The sequence below is a fragment of the Hyposmocoma kahamanoa genome, unplaced genomic scaffold, assembly GCF_003589595.1.
Source record: "Hyposmocoma kahamanoa isolate Upper Pololo Valley unplaced genomic scaffold, ASM358959v1 84, whole genome shotgun sequence".
Classification (NCBI taxonomy): Eukaryota; Metazoa; Arthropoda; class Insecta; order Lepidoptera; family Cosmopterigidae; genus Hyposmocoma; species Hyposmocoma kahamanoa.
In genome coordinates, this window is record NW_020654229.1 from 5,018,627 (window position 1) to 5,043,662 (window position 25,036).

Sequence of the window (25,036 nt, forward strand, 5' to 3'; positions counted from 1 at the left end):
GGAAACTCACGACGTCCGAAACGAAAGCCTAACACACTAACCACTACACCATGGAGGCAGTCGACTATAGGAATCAAATCCACGACCTCCGAAACGAAAGCCTAACACTCTAACCACTACACCATGGAGGCAGTCGACTATAGGAATCAAATCCACGACCTCCGAAAACAAAGCCTAACACTAACCACTACACCATGGAGGCAGTCGACTATGGGAATCAAATCCACAACCGCCGAAACGAAAGCCTAACACTCTAACCACTACACCATAGAGGCAGTCGACTATGGGAATCAAATCCACGACTTCCGAAAAGAAAGCCTAACGCTCTAACCACTAGACTATGGAGGCAGTCGACTATGGGAATCAAATCTACGACATCCGCAAAGAAAACCTAACACTCTAACAACTACCCCATAGAGCCAGTCAACTATGAGAATCGAATCCACGACCTCCGAAACGAGTCTAACATTAACCACTAATCCACATCACCATGTATAAAATCAAATGCTGGCGGCGAAAATCAAAGGTGATATTTTTGCCGCCAAAGTTGCCGCCAAAGGCTTGCGACTTCGCTACGATTACGTATCGCGTACGCAAGGCGACTAATCTTGATACTTTGTTTATTTAGGTAAGATTTTTTATGGTTTTACACTATTGCTAATTTAAACTATTCTAAAATAGTTCTTTAGATGAGTAGATATTATTAGGAAGTAAGAACCTTAATAGGTTCAACGGATATTAATTATTTCAATTTCACCATGTAATAAACCCATACCCAGAAAGTTGTCGTGTGTAGATAAGTCAAATTAAGCGTAAGCCTGTTGTTAGAAACGTGCGCTCAGCAATAGACGTATGTAAGTTAGTAAAGTACTATTTTTTGCACAAGGTTTAGTCCACTGCACTTGCATAGTAAGTACTGGTTGGAAACTTGACATTCTCGCATCTTTGAAGATTTCGGCAATTATCTCCGAAATCCAAGTTTTCTCACGATATTTTCATTTCCAAGCAAGTGATGAAAATTTATTTTATTTTTATTTTTTATTTTTTATTTATGGCACAATGTACAGACATCAGATACAGAAAGTGAGGAAAATAAAAACACTTAAAAATTAATACAACAGGCATATCTGTGCCCAATTATTACTGTGCTCAACATTCATTTTAAAACATTTAGATATACTTAAACAGACACTAAATCAATCATAAAAAAAAAATTAAATTAAATTAAAATTACAATAATTAATTCGTGGTCAACGATCAAAACTAATTTCTTGACGTTTACCGACCTTCAGGTTGCACCTTTACGATGAAAGTGTCCCAATACAAAATTTCAACTTTTTGGGAATAAAAAAGAAAATAAGATTTCAAGTTTTTTCATATTTTCATATTATTTTATTTATTACCTACTCTTGAAGTACTAAAGGTGATGGCCTTATTAGTCTTTGAAAATAATGAGGAAAAATGGAACTTTACAACTGAAAATTGTTTCTGATCATTTTAATGTTCAACAATTTAAAAACATAATTTACAAAAACTAGTCGCCAATAGGTCTTTTTTTTAACGATTTTTTGTTATCATTTAACGTATTAAGAATTAAGTCTTTTTAATGTTCATCAGCTAAGCAAGATGTCATAACCCTTGATATTGTTTTGTGGTCCCTGTTTCACAATTAAAAAAGAAGAAAGTCCACGAAACAAAAAAGTAAGTCCCTTTAAAAAGTAAGTTACTAAAAAAATTTTTTTTTTTAAATATTAAGCGACGGGTCGAACAAGTCGTGTACCCGGTGGAAAGCGTCACGCCTGTCCATAACAGTAGCACTGCCGCTCGAAGGCTACTGCTACGGCGTCCATCTCTCTGAGACATAGTTGACAAGTCCCATGTGCCTGTAATTTCACCAGCACCCTTACCCTTCAAAACTGTAACACGGTAATGTGGCAGTACTACCCTGGACGAACTCACAAGGAGCTCTACTGCTACTAGTGATTTTTGAATATGATTTTCGGAACGAAAATGGCTCAAATGCTAATCCGTCAGTGGCAGCGTGTTGTCTTTGCAAATGCAGATTCAACAATAAATGCGGCGTTAATATTTCGACGCGGGAGTAGAATTTTTAAACTGAAAGAACAAAATGAAAGGGACCTTTATGAATCAGTGCTATTCGAGCTTTAATTGCACAATTTCATCTTCACCACAGTGTGACTAATGTAACAAAATATTTTTTTAAGATGGTTTTACGGTATAAACTCATTTTTTAATTTTTTGATTTGGGTCGCTTTCATTGTAAGGGTGCGAAGTATTAGTCGGATAATTGCGTCATATTGCGTCATGCGTTAGAAGAAACATACCGACGCCGCCATGCGTTAGAACAGTACCGACGGATAGAAAGAGACAAATTTCATTCATTAAAATACAATAGATGAATGCGTATGGTAAAAAGAAACAGAGATAACTTTAAATATGTGTTTTTTAGAGGACATTAGTTTTATTAATGGATATTAAATGGAAATTTGTGTATTTTGTATGTTTGAAGATATGAAGTTAACGAAACCATATTACGTTATTATGTACTAAGTTTTAAATAATAGTTTTATTATGAACTAGTGTATTTTGGCAAAGTAATCGATAATATTTATTTTTCATTAAATGTTCACACGCATATTACATGAATAAAATAATAATAAATTTAGTAAATTATAACATAGTAATAAGAATATGGCATTAAGTACTTTATCATTTACAATAACATGCCTGAATTTCACAATTTTTTCAAGTTACGTAATTTGGTTGTATTATGATACTCAATAGAGATGTGATGTGACTATTTATTTTCGTTAAATGACATCAGCTGATCGAAACTGTTCATGGCGAAATTTCCATAAATAACGTAGTTTGTACTAAAACAACTTTGCTAAATAGTTTCATACCATTAACTGAATCCGACCTTCAAATATGACTACACCTTGCTGTTACACCCGTATAATAACTATGGCATGCTGACATTATATATTTTCCGCTTTCGCGCCATTTGTTCAAATTTACGTGTTTTCTGATTTATCAAAGCAGGACATATTTAAGTATTTTGGGGACAGTGGGACATGAAGCTTAAAAGCGGGACTGAGACGTATGGTCACGATACCCATGTAGCGCCCGGGTGCAATCAATAACCTGGAGCACTCTAGTAGGTACGGGATCAAAATGGAATTCTTGCACTTATATTTTCCCTAGTGATCGGAAATTCGGCTGCGCGCAATGATTGGTGAATCCACAATACAACATTCCAATTAACGCTAAGCGAATAAAGTTAAGAATAAAGTCCGTCTTTTCTGAAGACGGAGTAAAATGACATTTGTAGGGTTGCCAGTTTTCATAAAATTTTAAATAGTTATGTAGTTGTTGTCGATATTTTTATCGATAGACTGCGAAAGACAAAATTTTGCAAAAAAAATAAAATACTGAATGGTGAATGTTACGACGTTCTAATGAATACTAATTGCGTTATTGCCTTCTTTGTTCTTATATTGACAGTTGGCCTACTACCGAAGTCAATTTTTATTCATATAAGTATACATTTTAACAAGAATAGCCGGATTTGATATGAATTTTTCTGAATCTGATTGATCGAAATGAATGAATGAAATCATGTTGGCGGAAACTCGTAAATGGCATTGGATTACTCATATTTAAGTATACTATAATTGTATTATATTTGTCCGTGTATTTTCCTAAAATGTAAATAATAAACTTTAAATAGTTCTAAATACAGTGTATGTAAGTATGAACTGACAAAAATTGACAATTCAAATGAACTTGTGCGCAGTAATTAATGGGTCTTATGAATAATGGGTTAAGGATGATTCAAAGGAAACAAATTCGGCTATTTATTCCATAAGCGTGACCAACATTCAATCGATAGTCGATAGAATGTTTATCGACTGCAATCACATGCGGGCAACACTATAATGCAATGAACTGTCATTTTACTCGGTCTTCAAAAAAGACAGACTATATTAGACTACTTTTTTGCTACTAAAAAGAAAAGAACAATCCTGAGTACTATAGAGTATAGACGCGGGTAAATGACTGGACATTAGATGCGACACGACAACCTCTTGTAGACATGTAGCATTTTGGAGGGAAAGATCAAGGAGAAGAGGAGAAAAGGTCGACCTAGGCGCAGTTACATAGACCAAATAAAGGAAAAGACCGGTGTCATGTCGTATAAGGAGGTCAAGGAGCTGGCTTGTAGGAGAGATGACTGGAAGAGGCTCCAGTGACAAGAGTAGGTATAACTCTAAGTTTGATGACGATGAATAATAGATATCGAACTTTCAACGATATGACAACAGGGTAAAGTTTAAATTATATTATCAGTCCAGAATTTATATAACCGTTTTAAATTAAAAACTACGACCAATAATTATCAAGATTTCATAGTGTTTAGCATATGATTGTGTGAGTTTTGGTGACAACAGTTCTGATAGTAACCGAGGCTAAGTCTATACAACCTCAAAATGGCTTTGGTTGACAACACTATAACTTTGGAAAAAATATATAGTAAAATTGAGGATGTACACTGATTACTATACGGTGTGAAAACACGATTCCTAAAAATTTCCACATAGAAAACAAACACAAACTTTTCTCGAAATTTTACAAGAAAAGCGCTGCATTCGATAGTTACTTTACATCCATGTTTCTTTTTTTAAAAACAACTGCACTAAATAGAACACGTATAGTATACGATAGAAAGAAAAAATTTAATGCGAGCCGGGTATAAAGGGTCGTATTCTAGAACTCGACTCAATGCTCAAGTCGGGATTTGAGTATGGTTTAAAGCACTTGAAATCATACTCAAGTCCCTGCCATTAGGGTCGTATTTCCAGTGCTTGTGTTTCAATTGCAATCCTGACTTGAGCATTGAGTAGAGTTCTAGAATACGACCCTTAAGGCACTTTCATTGTTTTTTTTTTCTTCCGTGAATGACGTTCAGGTACATTATTGCTATTGCCAAAAATTGAGAAGCTACAATAGCTAAAGGAAGATACGTAGCGACAGATGGACCGGCAACGGAATTACATGTGCGGGGAGACAGTGACCTTGACATCAACTACCCCTGCTAAAATTAACTGCGAAGTTACGAGCTTTGAAAACGGGCCGTTGTAACGGAATCGTAGTAAATAGAAAGATATATGTAGGTTAACTCGGTTTACGACCCTGAAATGTTCGCACCATTATTCACTTTTTAACCGATCTCAAAAAAGGAGAAGGTTCCCAATTCGACTGTCTGTTTTTTGTTTGTATGTATGTTACGCGATAACTCCAGTATTTGTGAACCGAATTTGTTGGAAAAAAGAATACCACAGAAATCCCATTTAAATTTAAAGAAAATATTTGACCTCTAAGATAGGCAAACTAGGGGATTAATGACTTTTGAGGTTGGTTTTTTTAGCATTCTGTACAGGGATTAAGTGTCGTCAAAGTTCGTTGTGGGTGCAACAGAATTTTTGTGTTTTTACTATTATTCGAAGCGCAAAACACTCGTCAAGGGCATGTATGCCAGGGGCTAGGTTTAAGGTTTTTTTTTTAAGAATACCAAGTGAATAGCAGCTTTAAATCGTAAAGATCTGAGGGGCACTGCCTCTGCGATTGTCACTCTGAGACGTATTTATAATTTCACTTCACCCTTGCCCTTCAAAACCGGAACACAATGATGGTGACATTACTGCTTGGCAGCACAAATAGGTGAGGTGGAAGTACTTCCCCGGACGAACTCTTTCACATGGAGCTCTACTGCTACTAAATTAGTAGTCTGCGCTCTTGCTGCAGTCTTATGTCTACTTGGGATTTTTTATCAGAGGACATACTGATTCCCAAACTAGTAGTAGTAAGGAGAAACCATTTTTCCCTCTTGAAATTGAAACTTTTTTAAATTTTATAGTCTTTCGCAGCATCCTGGGCAGATAACGGACTTCTTTTGCAAGGACCTGGGGTTTGTTGAACTTAATTGAGTATGCAGGCAAGCGTGTCTTGGTAAACCTGTAAACGTGTAAAAGAAGTCCGTCATCTACCCATGACCCTAGTTCTTTAAATGGAAACCACTGCTTTTAACGATCACTGGAACTATCACCGTAAATTAGCCAGATTATCAGTGCTTTCAAGAAACTTAGTGGACTTGGGTCCCACTTTAATTCGGCTGACGTAACGTTGTATGGTTAATGCAGTAGTCTTCGCACGAATTTTGTGCATTCGTAACATTGTATATGCCGATTGGCTCCAGGCCAACGCTACGTCGTAATGTCAACGCCTTTAATGACATCTTTACTGTGTACATTTTTATTTTCAACATTATTTGAAATGCCTTTTTCTTTATTTTTACTTTTTTATCGACTTCAAAAAAGTAGAAGGATCACAATTCGACTATATATATTTTTTTATGTATGTTACGCAATAACTCGGGCATTTGTGAATCGATTTTGGATTTTTTTTTTGTTGGAAAGAGGGTACCTTAGTATTTGGTCACATTTAAATTTGAAGAAAATATTACACCTATAAAAGCAGCAAACTAGGGGATAAATCCGGTTTGGCGCACTTTCCGATAACCGATTTCAATGAAACTTGGCAAATAGATAAAAATCCAAACTTTTGAGGTCGGGTTTCTTTTTATAATTATGATATCAAGTGACGGGACGAAGAAGTTGTGCGCCTGATGGTAAGCGACACGCCGGTCCATAACAGTTGCAGTGCCACTCAGACCTTCAAAACGCAAAGATCTGAGGGGCACTGCCACCCTCCCACGCCTGTCACCCTCGCTGCGCCCAAGTAACGATCGCAAATATCGCTCGACTGCAACCAAGCATCGACGCCCGACTCCACATTTGCGTAACACAAATTTGTACCTTAATTATGGGAAAATAGAGATGAATATGCTATAGGCGAAAGACATGAAGCGTCCATGTTTTAGTGTGAGTTGAGCTTATTACCCTTCAAAACCAGAGCAGTAATGCTCACATTATTGCATGGCGGCAGAAATAGATAAGGTAGCTGCAGCGGTTTTCAGGATTTAATATGATCGGACAAAGTACATCCTATCGTGTAATACAATAGCAAATTATTTAGACAATATCCTGAGGAGTATAGTAATATGTTTTATAACACTGTTATATAATAGTAAATCACTAAGAGCGGTTAAACATGGCGACTTTTTTTTAATAAAATCGTATTTATTTAACGTGCAAAATGCAATATAAAATACAAACAAATTATAAAATAAATAATTCGTTAATGAATAATAATAATAGAAAAAAAAATTTAAACAAATAAGCAAAAAAAAGCATATCAAAAAGGTCCATGACTCCGCATTTGAGGACTATGCTAATTACATAGTCTAACAGCAATAATATACTCCCGGACACATAATTCGAACCACCTTGCATTGTCAATATTAATGCCCTTAGCTTAAACATTCCTTGATTGATCAAGAACTATTATGCCGCTTTGAAACTGGTATAATAAACGTCATTTCCTTAAAGCCTTATTGAAAATTTGAATTTAAAAAACCGGAGAAAACTTTTTCTTCGACGGTAACTATATTTTTATATTCTTGCCCTTTAACGATAAAAATACAAGGTGGCTCGAATTATGTGTCCGGGAGTGTAGTAAATTTAAATTGCACAATACCAAATACACGAACATCTATATTGCAACCCTACGTCCCGAAATTGCTTCTCAAACAGCCACAGAAAACATTGTCGTTTGAAAGTTGGTACTGCTTTGTACACTAATCGTCTACCTTTACACACGCACGTGATTTTAAGCAGCGATGCAAACGCGCGTTTGTACCGATATGCAGTCTCTTTCCGTTCTTCCGTCTCAGTTTTTTCCGTTTCTCTGATGACTCGCCATAATAAAATCCAAATATTTTGTATGTGAAATTACTCCACTAGTTTGTTATAATTATTAATACAAAGATCGAACACTCAGAAAAAATTCCTTCGATCCGGCCGGATTCGAACCAACGTCTTCTTGCATACCGTGCCAGACGCTATACCAACTAAGCTACGGATCGAAATCTACAGACAGTCGAGTTTCTTCAAGCTGCCCGTGTATGGCCGGCCTAGGGTCACTGCCACTGCGCCCGTCACCCTGTGCACGTAATTTCACCAGCACCCTTCCAAACCAGAACGCGGTAATGCTCACGTAGCTGCCTGGCGGCAGAAATAAGTAAGGTGGCAGTACTTCCTTGGACGAACTCTTCCACAAGGACCTCTACTGCTGTAGATTCTGAGTAAGAAAATCTTGTCGTCCTTAACTTGCCGTTGGCGTCATCGATTATATCCAATGGATTTACAACACTTTAAATAATTAATTAGTACAGAGTACAAAAAAGACCTCAAAAGTGCGTCGAATTATATGTATTTGCAAAGTTCTCAAGAAATCGGTTACTGGAAAGCACGTGAAACCGGATTCAAGCCCTAGTTTGCCACCGTTAGAGTAGGAATATTTTCTTCAAATTTAAATGGGACCACTACTGAGGTACCCTCTTTCCAACAAGAAAAGAACCATCAAAATCGGTTCTCAAATGCCGGAGTCATCGCGTAACATACATACAAAATACACACAGTCGAGCTGAGTTTTGTTTTTTAAGTCGGTTAAAAAAGAAGCCTCCTTGAAGAACAAAGTTTTGTTTATTTATCTCATTGTAACACAAGTGATTTTACAAAAAAATATTGGTGACAATTGACGTACCTATGTGACAATATGCTAAATAAAAAATGTTACGCAATAATGTTTGATGTAATGTCAGACTGAGCTTAACATCCAGACCAGATTATCTACCTTATGTCTCCGTATAGGATACTTGATTTCTTTGGTCACATTACCAGGAAAGAAGGGAACCTCCCACAGCTAATGGTTACCCAGAGGATCGATGGTAAAAGACTTAGTAGCAGTGCTCCTTGAGAAAGAGTTCGTCCAGGGAAGTACTGCCACCTTATCTATTTCTGCCGCCAAGCAGTAATGTCAGTGTTACTGTGTTCTGGTTTTGAAGGATAGCGGTGCTGGTGAAATTACGAGCACATGGGACTTGTCAACTTATGTCTCAGGGCGACGGGCGCAATGGCAGTTCCCCTCAAATCTTTGCGATTTAAAGCTCTGAGTTCTCTCACCATCAGGTAAGTTACAGACTCGTTCAGCTCGTAGATCTGACGGCCGTTTGCTTACCGTCAGAGAGAAGCGGAGAAATAGTTCTCTTCCCACACCAAGAACGTTGAACTCATTTCACGCTCCAACACCACAAATCTAAGCCATTGGTTTTCTGCTTGCCGCCAGAACCAACCTTACTCTTAACCGTTTAGCCAAATGGACGTAAACTGTCATGATCACTTTATTAACGTTACACGTTGTACGAGTCCCATGTCTCAGACAGGCGCAGCGGCAGTGTCCCTTAGATATATGCGACTTAAAGCTCTTAGAAGCACTGCAACTGCTATGGACAGGCGTGTAGCTTAACATTAAGGCTCTGGCCTCTCGGAAATTTTCTAATGTACGAGTTTATTATGAACTCTGCCACACTGATATGCGGGACGACGCGCGGCTTTGGTGTGTCAGGGTTCATATAAATTTCATTACAAAAATTCCCGCGCCTGGAAAGCTTCCGCAGTCGCCTCTGTGTGGCCCGAGCATAGCACCAGGTGCACGAATTGTTCCTCTCGTCACTTAGTATTATCTTTAAATAAAATTATAATAATAAATTGTTATGTCTAGAATTTTCTATCATATCCTCATGGTTATCGGGTTATATGGACCCCAGAATCTGTAAAAGGCGTTATAAAGAACATTAAATTCCAGCAGATATTTCATGGGTTTTATTGCTCTGAATGTAATTCCAGGTGAAACGAGGAAATAAAGTACTAAACACAATGTCGTGAAGACAGCAGAATTGGAAGCTAAAAAAACGCCTTGAATTGGAGAATAGCAAAATCAAACATTAACATAATTGCTCCTTAAGTAAAATGTAGGTGCTATTTATAAAAACGGATGTTCATTCGTGACCACTATGGAGGTACCCTCTTTCCAACAAAAAAAGAATCATCAAAATCGGTTCACAAATACCGGAGTTATCGCGTAACATACATACAAAAAAAAAACATAGAGTCGAATCGAATTTTGTATTTGAAGGAATTCTGTATTTAAAAATGTATATTTCATTAAATCAAACATCTAAAGATTGTTTACATTTAGTGATGTAACTAAACAAATGGACTATATAGTGGTGCTGTTCCGCACTAATGAAAACTATCAATCATTTTTAAGATAATTATAATTGATAATTACCATCATGATACAAGGTGACTCAGGAATGCATATGACACGCATTCCAGTGCTGTTCAAAATTTGTTTTATTTGTTTACAAAATTTGACAAGTGTATGTATATCATTCGTGTTCTATTTAGTTCTGTTGACATAAAAAAAAATTGGTATATGTAAAGTACTTATTGAATACAGCTATTTTCTCGTAAAATTTGTGTTTTATTTTTTATATCGTGACAATTTAGAAACCGTGTTTTTACATCGTATACTAATCAGGTGTACATCCACAATTTTACTGTATATTTTCTCCAAAGCGATTGATTCAACACCTTCACTGTTATGCGCAATCAACCAAAGCCATTTGAGGTTGTATAGATTCATTAAACCCATACCACACCAACTACGGAAAATGTAAGTAGTATTTTTTTTAAATATGTAGTAATAAGTTATGTGGAATTTATGAATAGACTAAATTATGTAAATTAGACAATAAATTTCACACGACCCTCATCATTATAAAAGGTATTGTTCCACTTACACAAGAAACCATATCAATTCGGAAGGCAAAAATCTTTATTATTCAAATAACTCTATTATCAGTAGAGGAAAAGCGACATTAAAACAAATTTAACTTTGACTTACAAATAAATGGACGACGGGTCTAATACAAAAACCACAAAAAAAAAGGCCCAAGTCAACCTATTTAAACGTAGTGACATGTAAAGGAATATGAAAAAGCTAAAACGTTAAATTTAAATTGTAATGTCATCGCAGTACTGTCTAATTTTGCTTGCTTCGCTGTCAGTCGAACAAACGAAGACTAAAGCGTGAATGACGCTCTGTATACGATTTTAACGCCCTATAAGTTCGGGCACTTTTTAGCGCGGACCCGACGTCCATATAATTGTAAGTCAATGCAGTACCCAGACTAAAGTTAGAGTTAACAGCTAAGCACAAAGAAAAATTCGTAAGCCTGGTTTCAGATTGCAGATTGCAGTGGGGATTTATGAGCGGAACGTCCGCGCAGAGCACCAGACAGGGGGTCTACTCTCGATCTCCGCCCGACATCCGTCCGAAACAATTACTGTCAAATAAGTAATATTCGACAAAATTAAAAGACAAGTATCAAGTATGAAGCTTCATTCGCATCACGCGTCTTTTCATTTGGTCAAGTGTTGCTTATTTGGCAGTAATTGTTTCGGACGGATGTCGGACGGAGATCGAGAGAAGACCCCCAGTCCCGGATCTTTCTACAGTTTTGTTTATAGCGCCCCTCCCTATCAACCTCTTGGTTATGCGGGATGGGCACTATGACCAGGGACCATCTAATTCAGGTCCTACCCGGGATCAGCGCGTTTGCACGAACGTCATCCGGTTCTCGGTAAGGCTAGTGCACGGGTGCACGTACAGCACCCTCCCTATTTTCCAGATAGGTACCGGAGCTGAAGGCACACTCACTTCTAGTCGCGCACTGCACAACTAACGGTTGCCACCGCTGAGCCGCCGACTGTAAGCCGATTACCAAATCTCCTCATTGGTGGCGGAGCTGTAAGGCACGCACGGAGCGAGCTCTCGGAGCTCGCTCCGTAGCTCGTTGAGTGACTTTGATCTTTTTTATGAAGTCCATAGTAAGTGACCACGTCTCAGATAATTAAGAAATGCAATTGGCAGCTTTAATTATCGATCGCATTTATTGCAATATAAAAGAGCTATGGGATTCGGGAATTTGAATTTAGAATTCTATTTAACGTTATATTACAGAAATATGTTGGAACAGTTTCAATTGCATTGCATTTCACATGATATAAAATCCATGTGATTGGTCAATTTGAATTTCGTACAGTATTATTCATAGAGATGCCACGAATATTCGGCTACTATTCGATATTCGGCCTATTCGGCCACTTTTTTAATATTCGGTATTCGGCCGAATACTACGACTATTCGGCCGAATACCGAATACATAGTAATACATACCGAAAACGTATTACTCAAAATATATCGTGTATTTTAATCACAATTTTTTTTAAATTATTGCTTTAATACTTAAAATCACTCAGTGGCAGGTTTTAATGAACGAACCCAACTTTTTCAGCATTGGTTGGCTACAAACTATTACGTTTCTTCTCATAAACAATTCCTGCTTCTGAAAATAGCCTCTCACTATAAACGCTACTGCCAGGAGACGATAGATAAATCTTAGCAAATTTTGACAGGTTTGGATACTGCTTTGTGTTTGCTGGCCACCACTTGTAAGGATCTGCCGTCCGATATAGGTGAACAGTTTTCAAATAAAAATCAATGTCATGTGCAATATAACTTTTCTCCACATTATCATCATTTTACATATTATCTGTAGCGACTTCTTCAAAACAGGTCCAGAAAGTGTCATGTATCGATTCTATCGTTTTATCATGTTGCAACTAAGTCTAACTCCAAACCTATTACTTCCGCACGCAGCGCAATAAGACAGGTTGTAACAGGTCACGCGTGAAATGCACAGATCTTACGCCGGACATTCGGCAACCGAATATTTGGCGCTTCAACCGAGAGCGTGACTGGATATTCGGTTATACGGTATTCGGCCAAATCACTATTCGAGGCATCTCTAATTATTAACGTTAAGAAACCAAGCTAATTACACAGGGTAATAACACCTGTAATGTAAACAAAAACAATTGAAATAATTATCAATAAAAATTGTTGTGTAAAAAAATAATAATAAAAAGGGAACACTTATAAAACCTTCAGGAAGAATGTGTGGCACATTAATAAACGGTTTAACAGTAACTTGACCTAGCATATTATGTAATGTGCGCCAGATTGTCTAACGAAAGTGATGTTGTTGTACACAGTCATTATCACATTCCTCGTTATATATTTACCTTTTTGTGGTCAGTACGTGAGGTAACGATTACTGCGATGATTCTCAAAGTGGTTTATGCCGACCCCCTGGTCCACTCTAAAAAGGGGTCCAAGTCAGCAATTTTTTTTTTATAATATCAAGTGACGGGACCAACAAGTCGTGCGCCTGATGGTAATCTACACGCCTGTCCGTAACAGTTGCATTGCCACTCAGAGCTTTCAATGGCAAAGATGCACTGCCACTGCGCCCGTCACCCTGAGACATAAGTTGACAGGGCCCATGTGTGCCTTAAAACAACCTATCAACAGGTGGTGTATTGATTTTAAAGCCTTTACCTTTATCATATTGCACAATGTTATACATTGAGCATTTGATGTAAGAGTAAAAAAATACATTTACTCTTTGTATTGTGGTTTGTTTGAAAAAACAAATTAAACATTATCGTTGCCTTACTACAAAGTTGCTGAAATCCAAAGAAATGGATTGTATATCGTCATCTTATTGGAAGAAGTCATTAATTGGCATATAAATTTGGAAAATAGTACAGGAGAGAGTAGTGAGAGTGTAAAATATACAAATTTTGCAGGCTGATTACCTATTCTTAAAGTAATGCATCCAAATTAACACCCTTGATAAGAAATTTAAAAGAAATATATAATTTATTCTAATTTCTATTGTTATATAATAATAAATTGAACTTAATAAAAATTCATTCAATAAAATAATTTGTAAAACTTAATTTATCGTAAATTGGAATGTTTTCTTTGTAAAATTAAAAATAAGGTATTTAATTAATAACTATTGTAACTATAGTGAAAAAATAGGATGGTTTGCATCAATATTAGACATAACTGGTTGAAGACCGCCACCTCAGTCAACCGTGACCATGGGACCTGTAAAGGGACCGAAACGTCGCTTTGTTTGAAAAAACAAATATACGCGATTTAAATCCGGAAAAATAGTTTCATTAGCTATACCTACATATACTTTGTCAAGGAAGCAAATATAATGTTGATTTTATGCAGCGATTATGTAAAGGAATGTTTATTTACTGTTTGAGTCAGAGAATCAGCATATTTTAACAGCAGTAGCAATTTAAACCCATTGGTGTTAAAAGAATCATGAATAAATTTTAGTAATTAGCAAAAACGTGCTTGATGCCTGGCCGCTTTTGTTGGGTGTATTTCGAACCCACGCCCTCTGGTTGAGAGGCGGTAGGTCAAAACATTAAGCTACCCGGCTGACATCTAGTAACATAATATTATTCTTCAAACCCAATAGCGCTCCTTGTGAAAGAGTTCGTCCAGGGAAGTACTGCCACCTTACCTATTTCTGTCGCCAAGCAGTAATGTAAGCATTATTGCGATCCGGTTTTGTACGGTAAGAGTGCTGGTGAAATTACAGGCACATGGGACTTGTTAACTTATGTCTTACGGTGACGGGTGCAGTGGCAGTGCCCCTCACAGATCTTTGCGATTGAAGGCTCCGAGTGAGGCAAATCGCTTACCACCAGACACTTAAAATAAAAAAAAATATTCTTATCAACAAGAAATTGCATTAAGCCAGTCAAAAAAAACCTTTATGTCAATGTAACATGAGCGAGAAAAATGTAGTTGCCTCTCTCCGTAACTGCCTCCGTGGCCGGACGGGTACCACACTGGACTGCCACGCGGAGGTCCCGGGTTCCATTCCCGGGCCGAGAGAAATATTTGTGTGGTCTATATTTATTTCTCTCGATAGTTTGGGTGTTGTTTGTTTTAAGAAATTTATTAAGTCAATTTAATTACATTACATAAATACAAATTTCAACCAACAAGCTGAAATTCCTTTTACAGTCTTCTGCTGAATGCATAAAAAGCCTCTCACAACCAAAAACTGGGCTAGGAGGTCAGATATCTTAGATTATCGACAGTACATTATGTTTAATAGTATTTACACATAAGCCCACTTGTAATCTCTAATTGGTGCAAAATGCTAAAGAAGATTGCAATTCTTATCTCAAACGGTTATAAGACACACTTATAGACTGTGCTGCAAGAAAGTAACATAATAATGGTGCCAAATTAAGGAAATAAACTTCGGCAGCACTACACACTACACACCAAATAGAGATGATTTCTTGAATTTGTCATTTTATTTTAAAAAAAAAAGATCAGACAAAGTAAGCCTAGTTCAATATTCAGAAAGTGCACCATTGTGAACTCTTTATCATATTTTAGTAGCAGTAGAACTCGTTATGAAAGAGGTCATCCAGGGAATTACAACCACATTACCTACTTCTACCAGCAAACGGTAAAGTGTGTATCACTGCATCCTGGTTTTGAAAAGTAAGTGTGATTGCGAAATTAGAGGCACATGGGATTTGTCAAGTTATGTCTCTGGGTGAAGAGCACTGTACCCCTCTGATCTTTACAGTTTAAGACTCTGAGTGGCATTGCAACTGCCATGGAGAGAAAATCATTGCATACCAAGATTCAATCAGGATGGGTTGGTATAGAATAGGATAGGTTACCAAAAATACCCAGTTATGTCTGGTTCAAAGTGGTAGCACTAGGTGGTGGCAGCCGCTGTCGCTTGTACTTTTTATTAAAGCATGTTATTTACTACATTAATCTAATCATAAATAAATCCCACGATAAAAAATTTAAAAATAAAATATAAGGTCACTTGGTATGTTTTTTTCAGTTCAAATACAAATTGATAAGGATGTCAATTACACAAGTGCAAGAAATTCCCTCCAAATTTCCAACAAAAAGTTATTTTAAGTAGTTGATGTTCATATCACTTCAGATATAACGTTTGTCCATTCCTCCCTTTGTGCACGAGCTATGTAAATTTATTTAAAAAAAACAATTGGTTTCAAATAGTCTGTGTAGGTTTTCTGTCATTGTAGATATGTAGATTCTCCTCTCAGTGAATTCTGTCTAAATAGAAGAGAGTCAAGAAGAAAATACTTTGTATTTTTAGGATTTCTATACTATTTTTCACCAACCCAAAGTCTTGGTGTTCACATGATTCATTCATCTACAACTAAGGAGCTTCAGAACAAAATATGAATAAATAAATATAAATATAAACCCTAAAAATTTTAATTCTGATTTCATCTAGTCTCATTTATGGATTTATCGCATTTTCTTCAGATCTGTGCATTAAAATAAGATTTAAAACAAGGAGGATTTAGTGGTTGCTGAACAGTAAGGAACGATTCATAGAAAAAGAAGAAAAATACAAAAAGTAACTTAACAGTTTTTGTTCTTGTGCTCCTCCACTGTAAAAATGTAACTCAGGTTTATCTGCCACTAACAAATCACTTGTTCAGGCCATTTACATTCAAATGTAAGGGTATGACAATAACTTTTATTTAAAGAGTAGTAAAAAATTACATTGACCAAATAAGACATCCATCCACAGTTATTATCCATTTCTTTACACCGCACTGTTTATTTCTATGATGGTCGGACTTGAGTCTCTTGAACTGGGTCGTAAGATTAAGCTTCTTACCCACTACTGCCTACTCATACACCATAAAATAGATAACCCTTCCATTTTTGAAAGACTGGGTTTAGTTGTGCATGATCGAATTATAAGATTGGTGGGCCGTAGAGGACAGCGCACTCGCAACCTTTTTGCTGTCCCCAGAGCACACTCTCTGTAGGGTTACAATACACCCTCCACCAGGCCAATTATCATGCTGAATGAGTTCCTAGCGCATAACCAGATTGCTGATGAGTTCATGCACAATTTGTCTCAACTCATAGCTGCAATAGCACACTATGTAAAACTGACTCTTATTATAAATAAATTCTAAAGAAAGGCCAGGTCAAGAGCATCATCATCGAGAATGTATGAAAGCATAGATCGATGTGTTGATGAAACATAAGAAGAGTCTCTGCCTTGCGCAGTGTGACACTTATGTATGTAAAAAATACATTTATCAATATCATATGTATATGACAAGTATTTATTTATTGTTTATGGTACTGTATTTATAATTTAATCAATTTTCATATTTTATTCACTTTTGTAATTGTCTTAAGATTGATTGTACATTTAGCGTTAAGTCTTACTATTGTGTTTGGGTTGACTGTAAGCAATATGTAATAAATAAATAAAGTACTCGTTAAGATCCAGAATGAAGGACAGAAGAACTATAATAAATCAGTTGGTGAAATTCAAGGCATACATTAATGCTAGAAAACATTGGGCACTTTTCATTTCAAAAAAGATAAAATATGTCTGATTTTAAAGATAATGACAGACTGATCCAACAGACTGTTAGCACTACATTGGACATGTGCTTAATCACAGTGTCTAGTAAGAATCTGACCCGTATTTGGAGGGTATTCCTATCTGTTATTATTATAAGTGTGACTTTTCAAAATTTTTCTATTGCGATTACCACTAATTACAATGTAGAGACCAAGATCCTACAGAATTAAAGATTTCGAACATATGTATATCTAATGCAGTCACATTCAAAGCTCCTAGGTTTCTTTGACTGTGGTGCGATGTCAAATTTAATTTATTTCAAAAATTACGCTATTTAAGAAAAATAATACTCAGGTTTGTATATAATGAGTATCCTCATAATGACGTATTTATTAATGTCCCTTGTACATCTGAAGCTATTTGCCAAATCAAATACGCCATTATGGCAAATAAGTTGCACATTTCAGCACGGCGGATATAATAATCCTTGGCGGATACTCAATAAAGGTGAGTACCTTGAGTATTCGTAATCCCTTCGAGTTATTTACGTGATGTAAGATGACGAGTCTTATAGTTGCATGCAATTTTAATGTATAATATCTTAGAGAAGTAGCATCCTATAGAACCTATATAAATATGAAAAAAAAAACAAGTATCTAATATTCAAACAACACCAATCATAGTTTGTCACATAATTAAGTAATATGCTTATAACTCCAATAATTACCTAGCTGTTACTATGTTATAATCACTATATCCTATGTTATTTAATATATAATTGTTACCTACATGAACACTTTGACAGATGTTTGTTTACATGACTCAAATTTCTTTTAATAGGATCTTTTTATCACATAAGAGTAGACTAGGTCACAGATTGATTAGAAAACACATCATAATTTGTGTTATAAGTCGTTTTTAGCTGGTAGAGGTCATAAAAGTCGGACACTAACGCCCTAGAATACTTAACAGACAGAAACGTAATTTTTAGGTTATAAAAAAAATGTGGGCTTACCTGCCAAGGGTTGACCTTTGGTATTGGGGCTTCTACGAACTTCTTGGGCTGTGATTCAGATGCCTGCTGCTGCTGATCGGATGTGGACTGTTGCTCCGCGTGCGGTTGAGGTGCCTTATGAGGTCTCGGAGGCGCCCTCCGCTCTCGATCCCTCCGGCCTTTCCCTGGCCGCCTTCCATGCGATATCACCGGCACAAAACCCTCTTCTTCTTCGTCATCCTGTCGTGGAGCGGTGTCAGGCACCTCTCCTGCCGGCGCCTCTATGTTCTCCTTATTACTGTCCCCTCCCCGAAAGTTCAGCACCGACGCGTATGAGGGACCAGCCCCCTCCGCGGAGACCCGAGCGGCCATGCCGCCGCACCTGTTATGTAAGCCCGGGCGCGCGCTCCGCGCCGACCGACGATCACGAGCGCGCTGCCATACCCCTCAACAAAGCATGCTGGGGCCTTCGACCCAAAAATCGCAACCAACTCTCAGCACACGCGACCCGACGCACCAAGGTCAAACCCTGCCCCAGTACCACACACCAATATCAACCCACCGCTTATCAATACTCGAGAAAATATGTAGGGACTTTTCCGATCACACCGCACTGACCCTGGTTATACCGTATTTACATCGAAAAAATCCACTTCCGTCCACTAGTTCCAACTTTTCAAGCACTATTAACGATCCCTCGACACTGTATCTATCGATAAATGGTACAATTCACTTCGAAAACGGCTCTTTTGAGCTGGGAATCACCACAGAACCATTTTTGTTCACTATTCACACATGTGGTCGGACGCCCAAAAAGGGATTTTTCCGCAGAACACACGGAACTTGCGGAAGGCTGTGACTTCTAATTTTACACTCAGACATTTTGTCGCTAGAGGGCGCTGAAACTTCAGTGACATTGGGTTCGTTCAGTTTAATCACTACTTTGAATACAATTTAAAAATCATGTACTATAATATTTGTCTGTTATAATGGCTAACAATTAACAGATAAGATTATACTGTCTAATAAAATAGTAATCTTCTCAAAGTAGTATGTTTTTCATTAAAAAATAATTTCAATCGTGTAAATTGAACGCAGCTAAAAAAACGTTTTTCTTGATGTAATGCACGGTGACATTATAATATTGTGAAATAGTCTTCATCCTTTAAGGAAATAGTTGAAACAAAATTGAACAACAGCATTTCAATGTAGTAAAAAAAATGGAGTTATTAATGCTCACAAATTAGTATAAACAACACAAAATATTAAAAAACTTTTATCCATTATACAAAGTTGTCTATGGTCTAAAACGGAAATGATACCAATACAAAATCTGCAAAAAAGTTTAATACAAAGTAAAACAAATTTAAAAATAAGTACACAACAATAAAAGTCAACAAACATACAAATAAAAAAATGAAATTATAAATAAGTACAACAACAAATTAATAAAAAATACACAAAATGAATCTAATTAGAAACGCGTAAAATAAGAATAAAAAAATCATCGGATACATATTAATGAACAACTTATTAAAAAATAATTAAAAATAAGTACAATAAAAATAATACATATAAAATCCAAAATATAGAGCAAACTAGATGTACAAGGAGTACTTCATAACCAACGCTACTTTTGTATTTCTGCGTTGCAATTTTGGGTCTTTGTGTTGTTCTCCCATGCCCGGTCAAGCTGTGCCTACAGGGCTCGTCAAGCAGTGACATCTACACAGCAACCCATGCAGATAAACACATGAATGCTCAATTTGCAGCATAACGCTGTTTCTCGTTAGTCCGATGAGTAAATATAAAAGTTCATCCTTATTCTTGGCCTCGATTTAAAAGGCTTAATTGGCGTAACAATAGATATGTGAATTTCCGTCAGGTTTCATCTTGATCGTCGTCAATGAAATCCATCTTTTTTTAATAACGCCTTATAGTCTCCGGCAGACGTCCTGAAACATGGAACTTTTAAATTTAAAGTAGGTAAATCAAGTTCAATGTAATTTCTGCTTACAGATGCGTACTTTCAGGATTCGTTGGACAGTATATTCCTAAGAGGTTCCTACAATTTGTGCAATAATGATACACATCTTTACAAGATCGAAGAACATAAGGCAAAGGTGCGCACGCCCAACAGCAAAATAAACATAAAAACATTGCACACAAGTGGGTACAGATAGTTATTTTCGCTGTAACCGTTGTCAACCCTGTATATCCGCATTCTGGACAGACCGCTGGCATCGAAGTAAAACCAAAGCTATAGACCCTTGTAGGGTTTTGAGGCGGCATGGCTGGTTCCACGTAAATATCAAAAGCAGCAGCGTAGTTAGGTGGTGGTGTATGCTGTACAAATGAGGGAGAAGGAATAAAAGTCCCCATAAGCCTCGGTCTTCGAGCTGCCATTTGCCGTAATACAAATGAATACGATGGCGGCGCACTTGTCAATGATGCCGGTGCACTTAATTCTGCAGTAGTGTCCATTTTTCCAGTACTCAGATTTGAATCCGAAGTTTCCATTGCCCCTGACCGCAAAGCCTTATTAAGAAGTGCTAAACTGACAGGATTTTCGTTTAACTTGCTCAAGGCCAGGATAAAAAGGGATGGAGGCTGATTTGTAACATTTATGACAAGAGAAGTAGGTGATGGTAAATTAGAAAAACTACCAATTGGCTGAGCGCTGACTGTAGTAAAGCTATCACCTCGAGTCGGAGACGGAATACGAAGGGGCTGAGAAGTTGCGTATGATACCTTTAGAGGTCGATCAGAAGATGTTATACACACTTTAGGGTGAGGATTAAGAGGACCAGCAGATGTACATGATGTAGAGGAAATTAAAAAATGGGGGGCAGATGTATGATAATCGGAATCCGTGGAGTGTGATGTATATGAAGCCTTAGATATTCCACGGATCTGATGCGGTTTATTTTGATATTCACTAACGCATGATTTAGATCGAGAAAAAGGTATTCGTTTTCTCGAGCTACATGTCGCTTTGTTAAGATCAAAAGAACACATAGTGACTTCATTATTGTCGTCGTTATCTCTTTTATTGTCTAGTTTTTCTGCATCCGTATCGACGTCTTTTGACACATTAGTGGTAACTTCAGTGGCGATTGCATCCGTGTTTGACATGTCGACGTTTAGTTCTGGTTCAATCTCAACGGTATCCATTTGCTCCATCGTGGGTCTACTACTACTAAAGTATGGGCACAGATTCGGTAAAAGCACGTATTTAAAGAGCGAAAAGAAGTCTGGGAACTCTAAATGCAAAATGCGAGTACCCAAAATGAATGCTAAAAACAAATTCTTCTTCTTTTAAATCCTATAAAATCCAAAAAAAATCCTCGGGAACAAATTCACGAAATCATTGTTTGTTGTGACACATCATGTTTCAATCTTTTGTATCCTTCACTGATTTCAATCAATCAATCATATAAATAACTTAAGGTCTACCCACACATATCCAGGGCGTGCCCGGGCCGTGGCCAGGACGTGGACGTGCCGTGCTCCGTCAGGGGCTCAAAAAAATATCGTTGTGTATATTTTGTATGAACTCGTTCACACATGTCCGTGTCCGGGTCGGGGCCAGGACGGGCCCGCAGTTCATACAAACTAGCACGCCCCGTCCACGTCCTGGGCGTGGCCCGAATATGTGTGGATACTCCTTTAACTGTTGTTTGAGAGAATACTGGCTACATGTTATTGTATTCTGACACTATCACTCCTGAAAAAGATTGATTATCGTTTGTACTGGAATAATCTATAAAGGAAAATGCTTCTATTGACAAGAATGGAAAAAATATTACTAATAATAATAATAATATATAGTTAGTTTAAAAAATTACTTTCTTTTAATTTTCATATTTTTTTATTAGAATATTATTTGTTATGGATTCTGTCAAATTATGCAAAAAAACATATAATTTGCTGGCTATTTTTTACATTGGTAACTGCCCATAAGAAATGTCAAAAATTTCCATTTCAATTTCCGGTCTTTTTACTCCTCCGTGGCATGGCGGATGGTCTTTACCACCGCTTGTAGTGTTTTTTGGAGGAATATCTTCGCTAAATTAGCGAAATGGTAAGTTTACAGTAAATAAACGTAACACAAAACACGTCAACTCATATTCGGAGTGTATGAATTTAAGTACAAGTGAAATTACGTTAAAAAATTGCATGGCGTTTGCCCACGTGTTTCTCTTGGTTTTGCAGAAAATAGAACGACTTTCAGGTGTTTCGCGAGTTGTTAAGACAGTTTCAAGGCAAAAGAGATCATTTTCTTGACTATTAAATGCATTTCGTGCTTGTGATGGTCCTAAGAAGTGAATTGGTGTGGTTAGTTCCGGCACGATTACGCTGTGCGATTGTGTCCTTGAAAAACAGTATTTATTTCGAATTATTACAACAAGTTGTAATTGCAACGTTGTAACAACGCTATAAGATGCTATTTTGACTAATTGTGCAGTGGTGTTTTAGATATTACTACTTTGAATTAGTGTATGAAGTTTTGAGGTTAGGATTGAAAAAGATTAATAATTTTTTTAAATTATTTCAAAATGAAATACTCTTCCTAATGTCATTTATAGCGTAGATTCCTTGTACTGTAGTGTAGAAATACACAACTAACGGTAGTTAATGTTGAACTATGTTAATTAACTGGCTTCTTACCTGCACAGGTCTGAACTCAATAAAACCTGGCAAATATAACCCCAAACTCTTCCTGGTTGAGCCATGATCTAGTCTTCCAGGTACAGAAAGGGGGACAGCAGTTATTCCCTTAGGAAACATGGCTATATCCATATAAGCTGTGTGTCGACTTGTGGAATACAAAAATATTTTATCAGCTAGTCTAGTGATACGGTCAGACACTTGATTCCTGATGGAACCAGTATAAGACATTGGGTGGGATTTCTATAATTCCTGTAATAATAATTAATAATAGGACCATTCCAAAGTGACGGGTGAGACATTTTGACTCCTTTTTTTTAAACTTTAAGTAATTTCTCCCTAACCATTGGTTAATTAGACTTAAAATGAAAATATCATGAAGGCATATATGCAATTCAACTGCGACTATTTATTTACACAAATTTATGACATTATTTATACTGAAAACTTTTAATTTTCTATTTTTGTGCGACGTGAGGGCCACTTAACGACACCTGCCTGTTTAAGTTGATGGCTTCATTGCCAGGATCAAGACAAACTATTAATTTTAAGCAAGTTTTTCATGTGAGATAACTTGAATGTTAAAGTTCTGTTTCCACTTTATACATACACTTCATTAATAACCTTCATAAATTTTAAGGAAATTAATATGTTAAGTTGTGACGGGTGAGACATGATTTTGTGATGAGCGGGACGAGATTCAATTCAATACACAGTACTAATAAAATTACACTGTTTCACATGATATCCATTGTTAGTAAGCAAATATTTTATAATTTTTGTCTTACTAAGACATTTTAACATAAAAAAAACAGTATTAAAGAACTGATAAAGTAATCCTATTATTTTTCTTGAAAGTCAAGCATGTAAAATGCGTTAATAAATTTGAATATCCTGCTGCATCCTTGAAGATTATGTATCTTTTCAAAATATATAAAATTTTAGAAGTTTTGCTCGGATTTATAGTTAAAACTAGTGGAGACAGACTTTTTTAGGAATTTCCTGATACTAAAAATCATCAGAAAAAATATTGTCACTTTTTATTTGTCTTTTTTTATGTGTTAAAATGTCTTAATTATGATAATTATAAAAAATTTCCTTACAAATGATGGATCTACATATAAACAGTGTATTTTTTTAAATTCTATGTATTCAAAGGTAACTTGTCACACCTGTCACAAAATGGTGTGCCAATCGTCACAATTTAACACATCAAATTCTAAACTCCGGAATCAAAGCACCTGGTACACCTAGTAAACATCGTAAAAACTCGAATCCATGAAAATATAAACATTTATTAATTAAGTGTGCCCCACCCATCGCAGTGATAGGTGGGATACATTTTCAAATCTTAAAAATTAACACATATTATAATTATTCACAATGACCAACCAAGCCAAAATAATGACCCTTAGCATAATTGTTACTTTTACAAAAGCAAATGCCAATAGATTGCATATTTATTGTGCATAATAACCACATAAGTATTTTAATATCCGGCAATCTATCTAACCACCGCACTACATGTCTTTCAACCCTGACGTTGGCGAAATCGTCGCGCAAAACGCCGGAGCCGTAGATATAAAAGTTGAAGTTGGTTAAAATAAAAATATATGTGTTTCATTGTAATGGGTGGGACTTGAAATTACTATTTATTGAAAGTTTAATAATTCCTCACCATATAATATATATTAATATACTTCCATGCAATCACTTATCACTGTTTTAAAATTCGTAAATTGTAGTTTCCTCGACAGTAATATTTTTTTTAGAATTATAGGAAAAAATGCTTCACTATGGACGACAGCACTATGGCTGCGTTAATGAAGACAAAAATATAATAATTTACAATATCCGAAAAAATTAATTAATTCCTAATGATTTCTAGTGATTTATTGGGCTTATTCTAGTCATACAATTAAAACCAAATTGTGTAATTTATGTTTTTGGACCACGGTGTTATTTTCGCTGAAATGACCCAATAGCCT

At 36.4% G+C, this 25,036-nt stretch overlaps 3 protein-coding genes across 9 annotated transcripts in view; 1 reads left to right on the forward strand and 2 right to left on the reverse strand.

Annotated features, from left to right (window-relative positions):
• Window positions 1–18,863, reverse strand: part of LOC113234457 (la-related protein 1) — a 156,928-nt gene extending 138,065 nt beyond the window's left edge. For 5 of the 6 annotated variants that reach the window (XM_026469770.1, XM_026469769.1, XM_026469768.1 and 2 more), the window contains exon 1: window positions 18,399–18,863. In XM_026469770.1, the coding sequence (XP_026325555.1) occupies window positions 18,399–18,749 (351 nt within the window). In that variant the 5' untranslated portion in view covers window positions 18,750–18,863. The remainder of the gene's footprint in view (window positions 1–18,398) is intronic. The other variant, XM_026469773.1, reaches the window with a different exon arrangement.
• Window positions 18,864–19,840: 977 nt separating this feature from the next.
• Window positions 19,841–21,724, reverse strand: LOC113234516. 2 transcript variants are annotated; one of them, XM_026469858.1, is made up of 2 exons: window positions 20,405–21,724; window positions 19,841–20,332 (listed from the first exon to the last, which is right to left on the reverse strand). In XM_026469858.1, exons 1-2 carry the CDS (start codon window positions 21,558–21,560, stop codon window positions 20,301–20,303), a joined length of 1,188 nt encoding a protein of 395 aa, XP_026325643.1. In that variant the 5' UTR covers window positions 21,561–21,724; the 3' UTR covers window positions 19,841–20,300. The 2 variants fall into 2 exon arrangements, with proteins under 2 accessions (XP_026325643.1, XP_026325642.1); XM_026469857.1 differs by having other exon boundaries at window positions 19,841–20,345.
• Window positions 21,725–24,572: 2,848 nt separating this feature from the next.
• Window positions 24,573–25,036, forward strand: part of LOC113234422 (60S ribosomal protein L4) — a 25,671-nt gene continuing 25,207 nt past the window's right edge. The window contains exon 1 of the mRNA XM_026469733.1: window positions 24,573–24,641. Coding sequence (XP_026325518.1) covers window positions 24,573–24,641 — 69 coding nt within the window. The remainder of the gene's footprint in view (window positions 24,642–25,036) is intronic.

Bases quoted from the DNA above. Each gene is read 5' to 3' on its own strand.
- LOC113234516 (XM_026469857.1), bottom strand. From the start codon at position 21,560: ATGGAGCAAATGGATACCGTTGAGATTGAACCAGAACTAAACGTCGAC. The intron at 20,346-20,404 runs GTACGCATCTGT...TAAATTTAAAAG, and splicing joins CTGTCCAACGAATCCTGAAA to TTCCATGTTTCAGGACGTCT.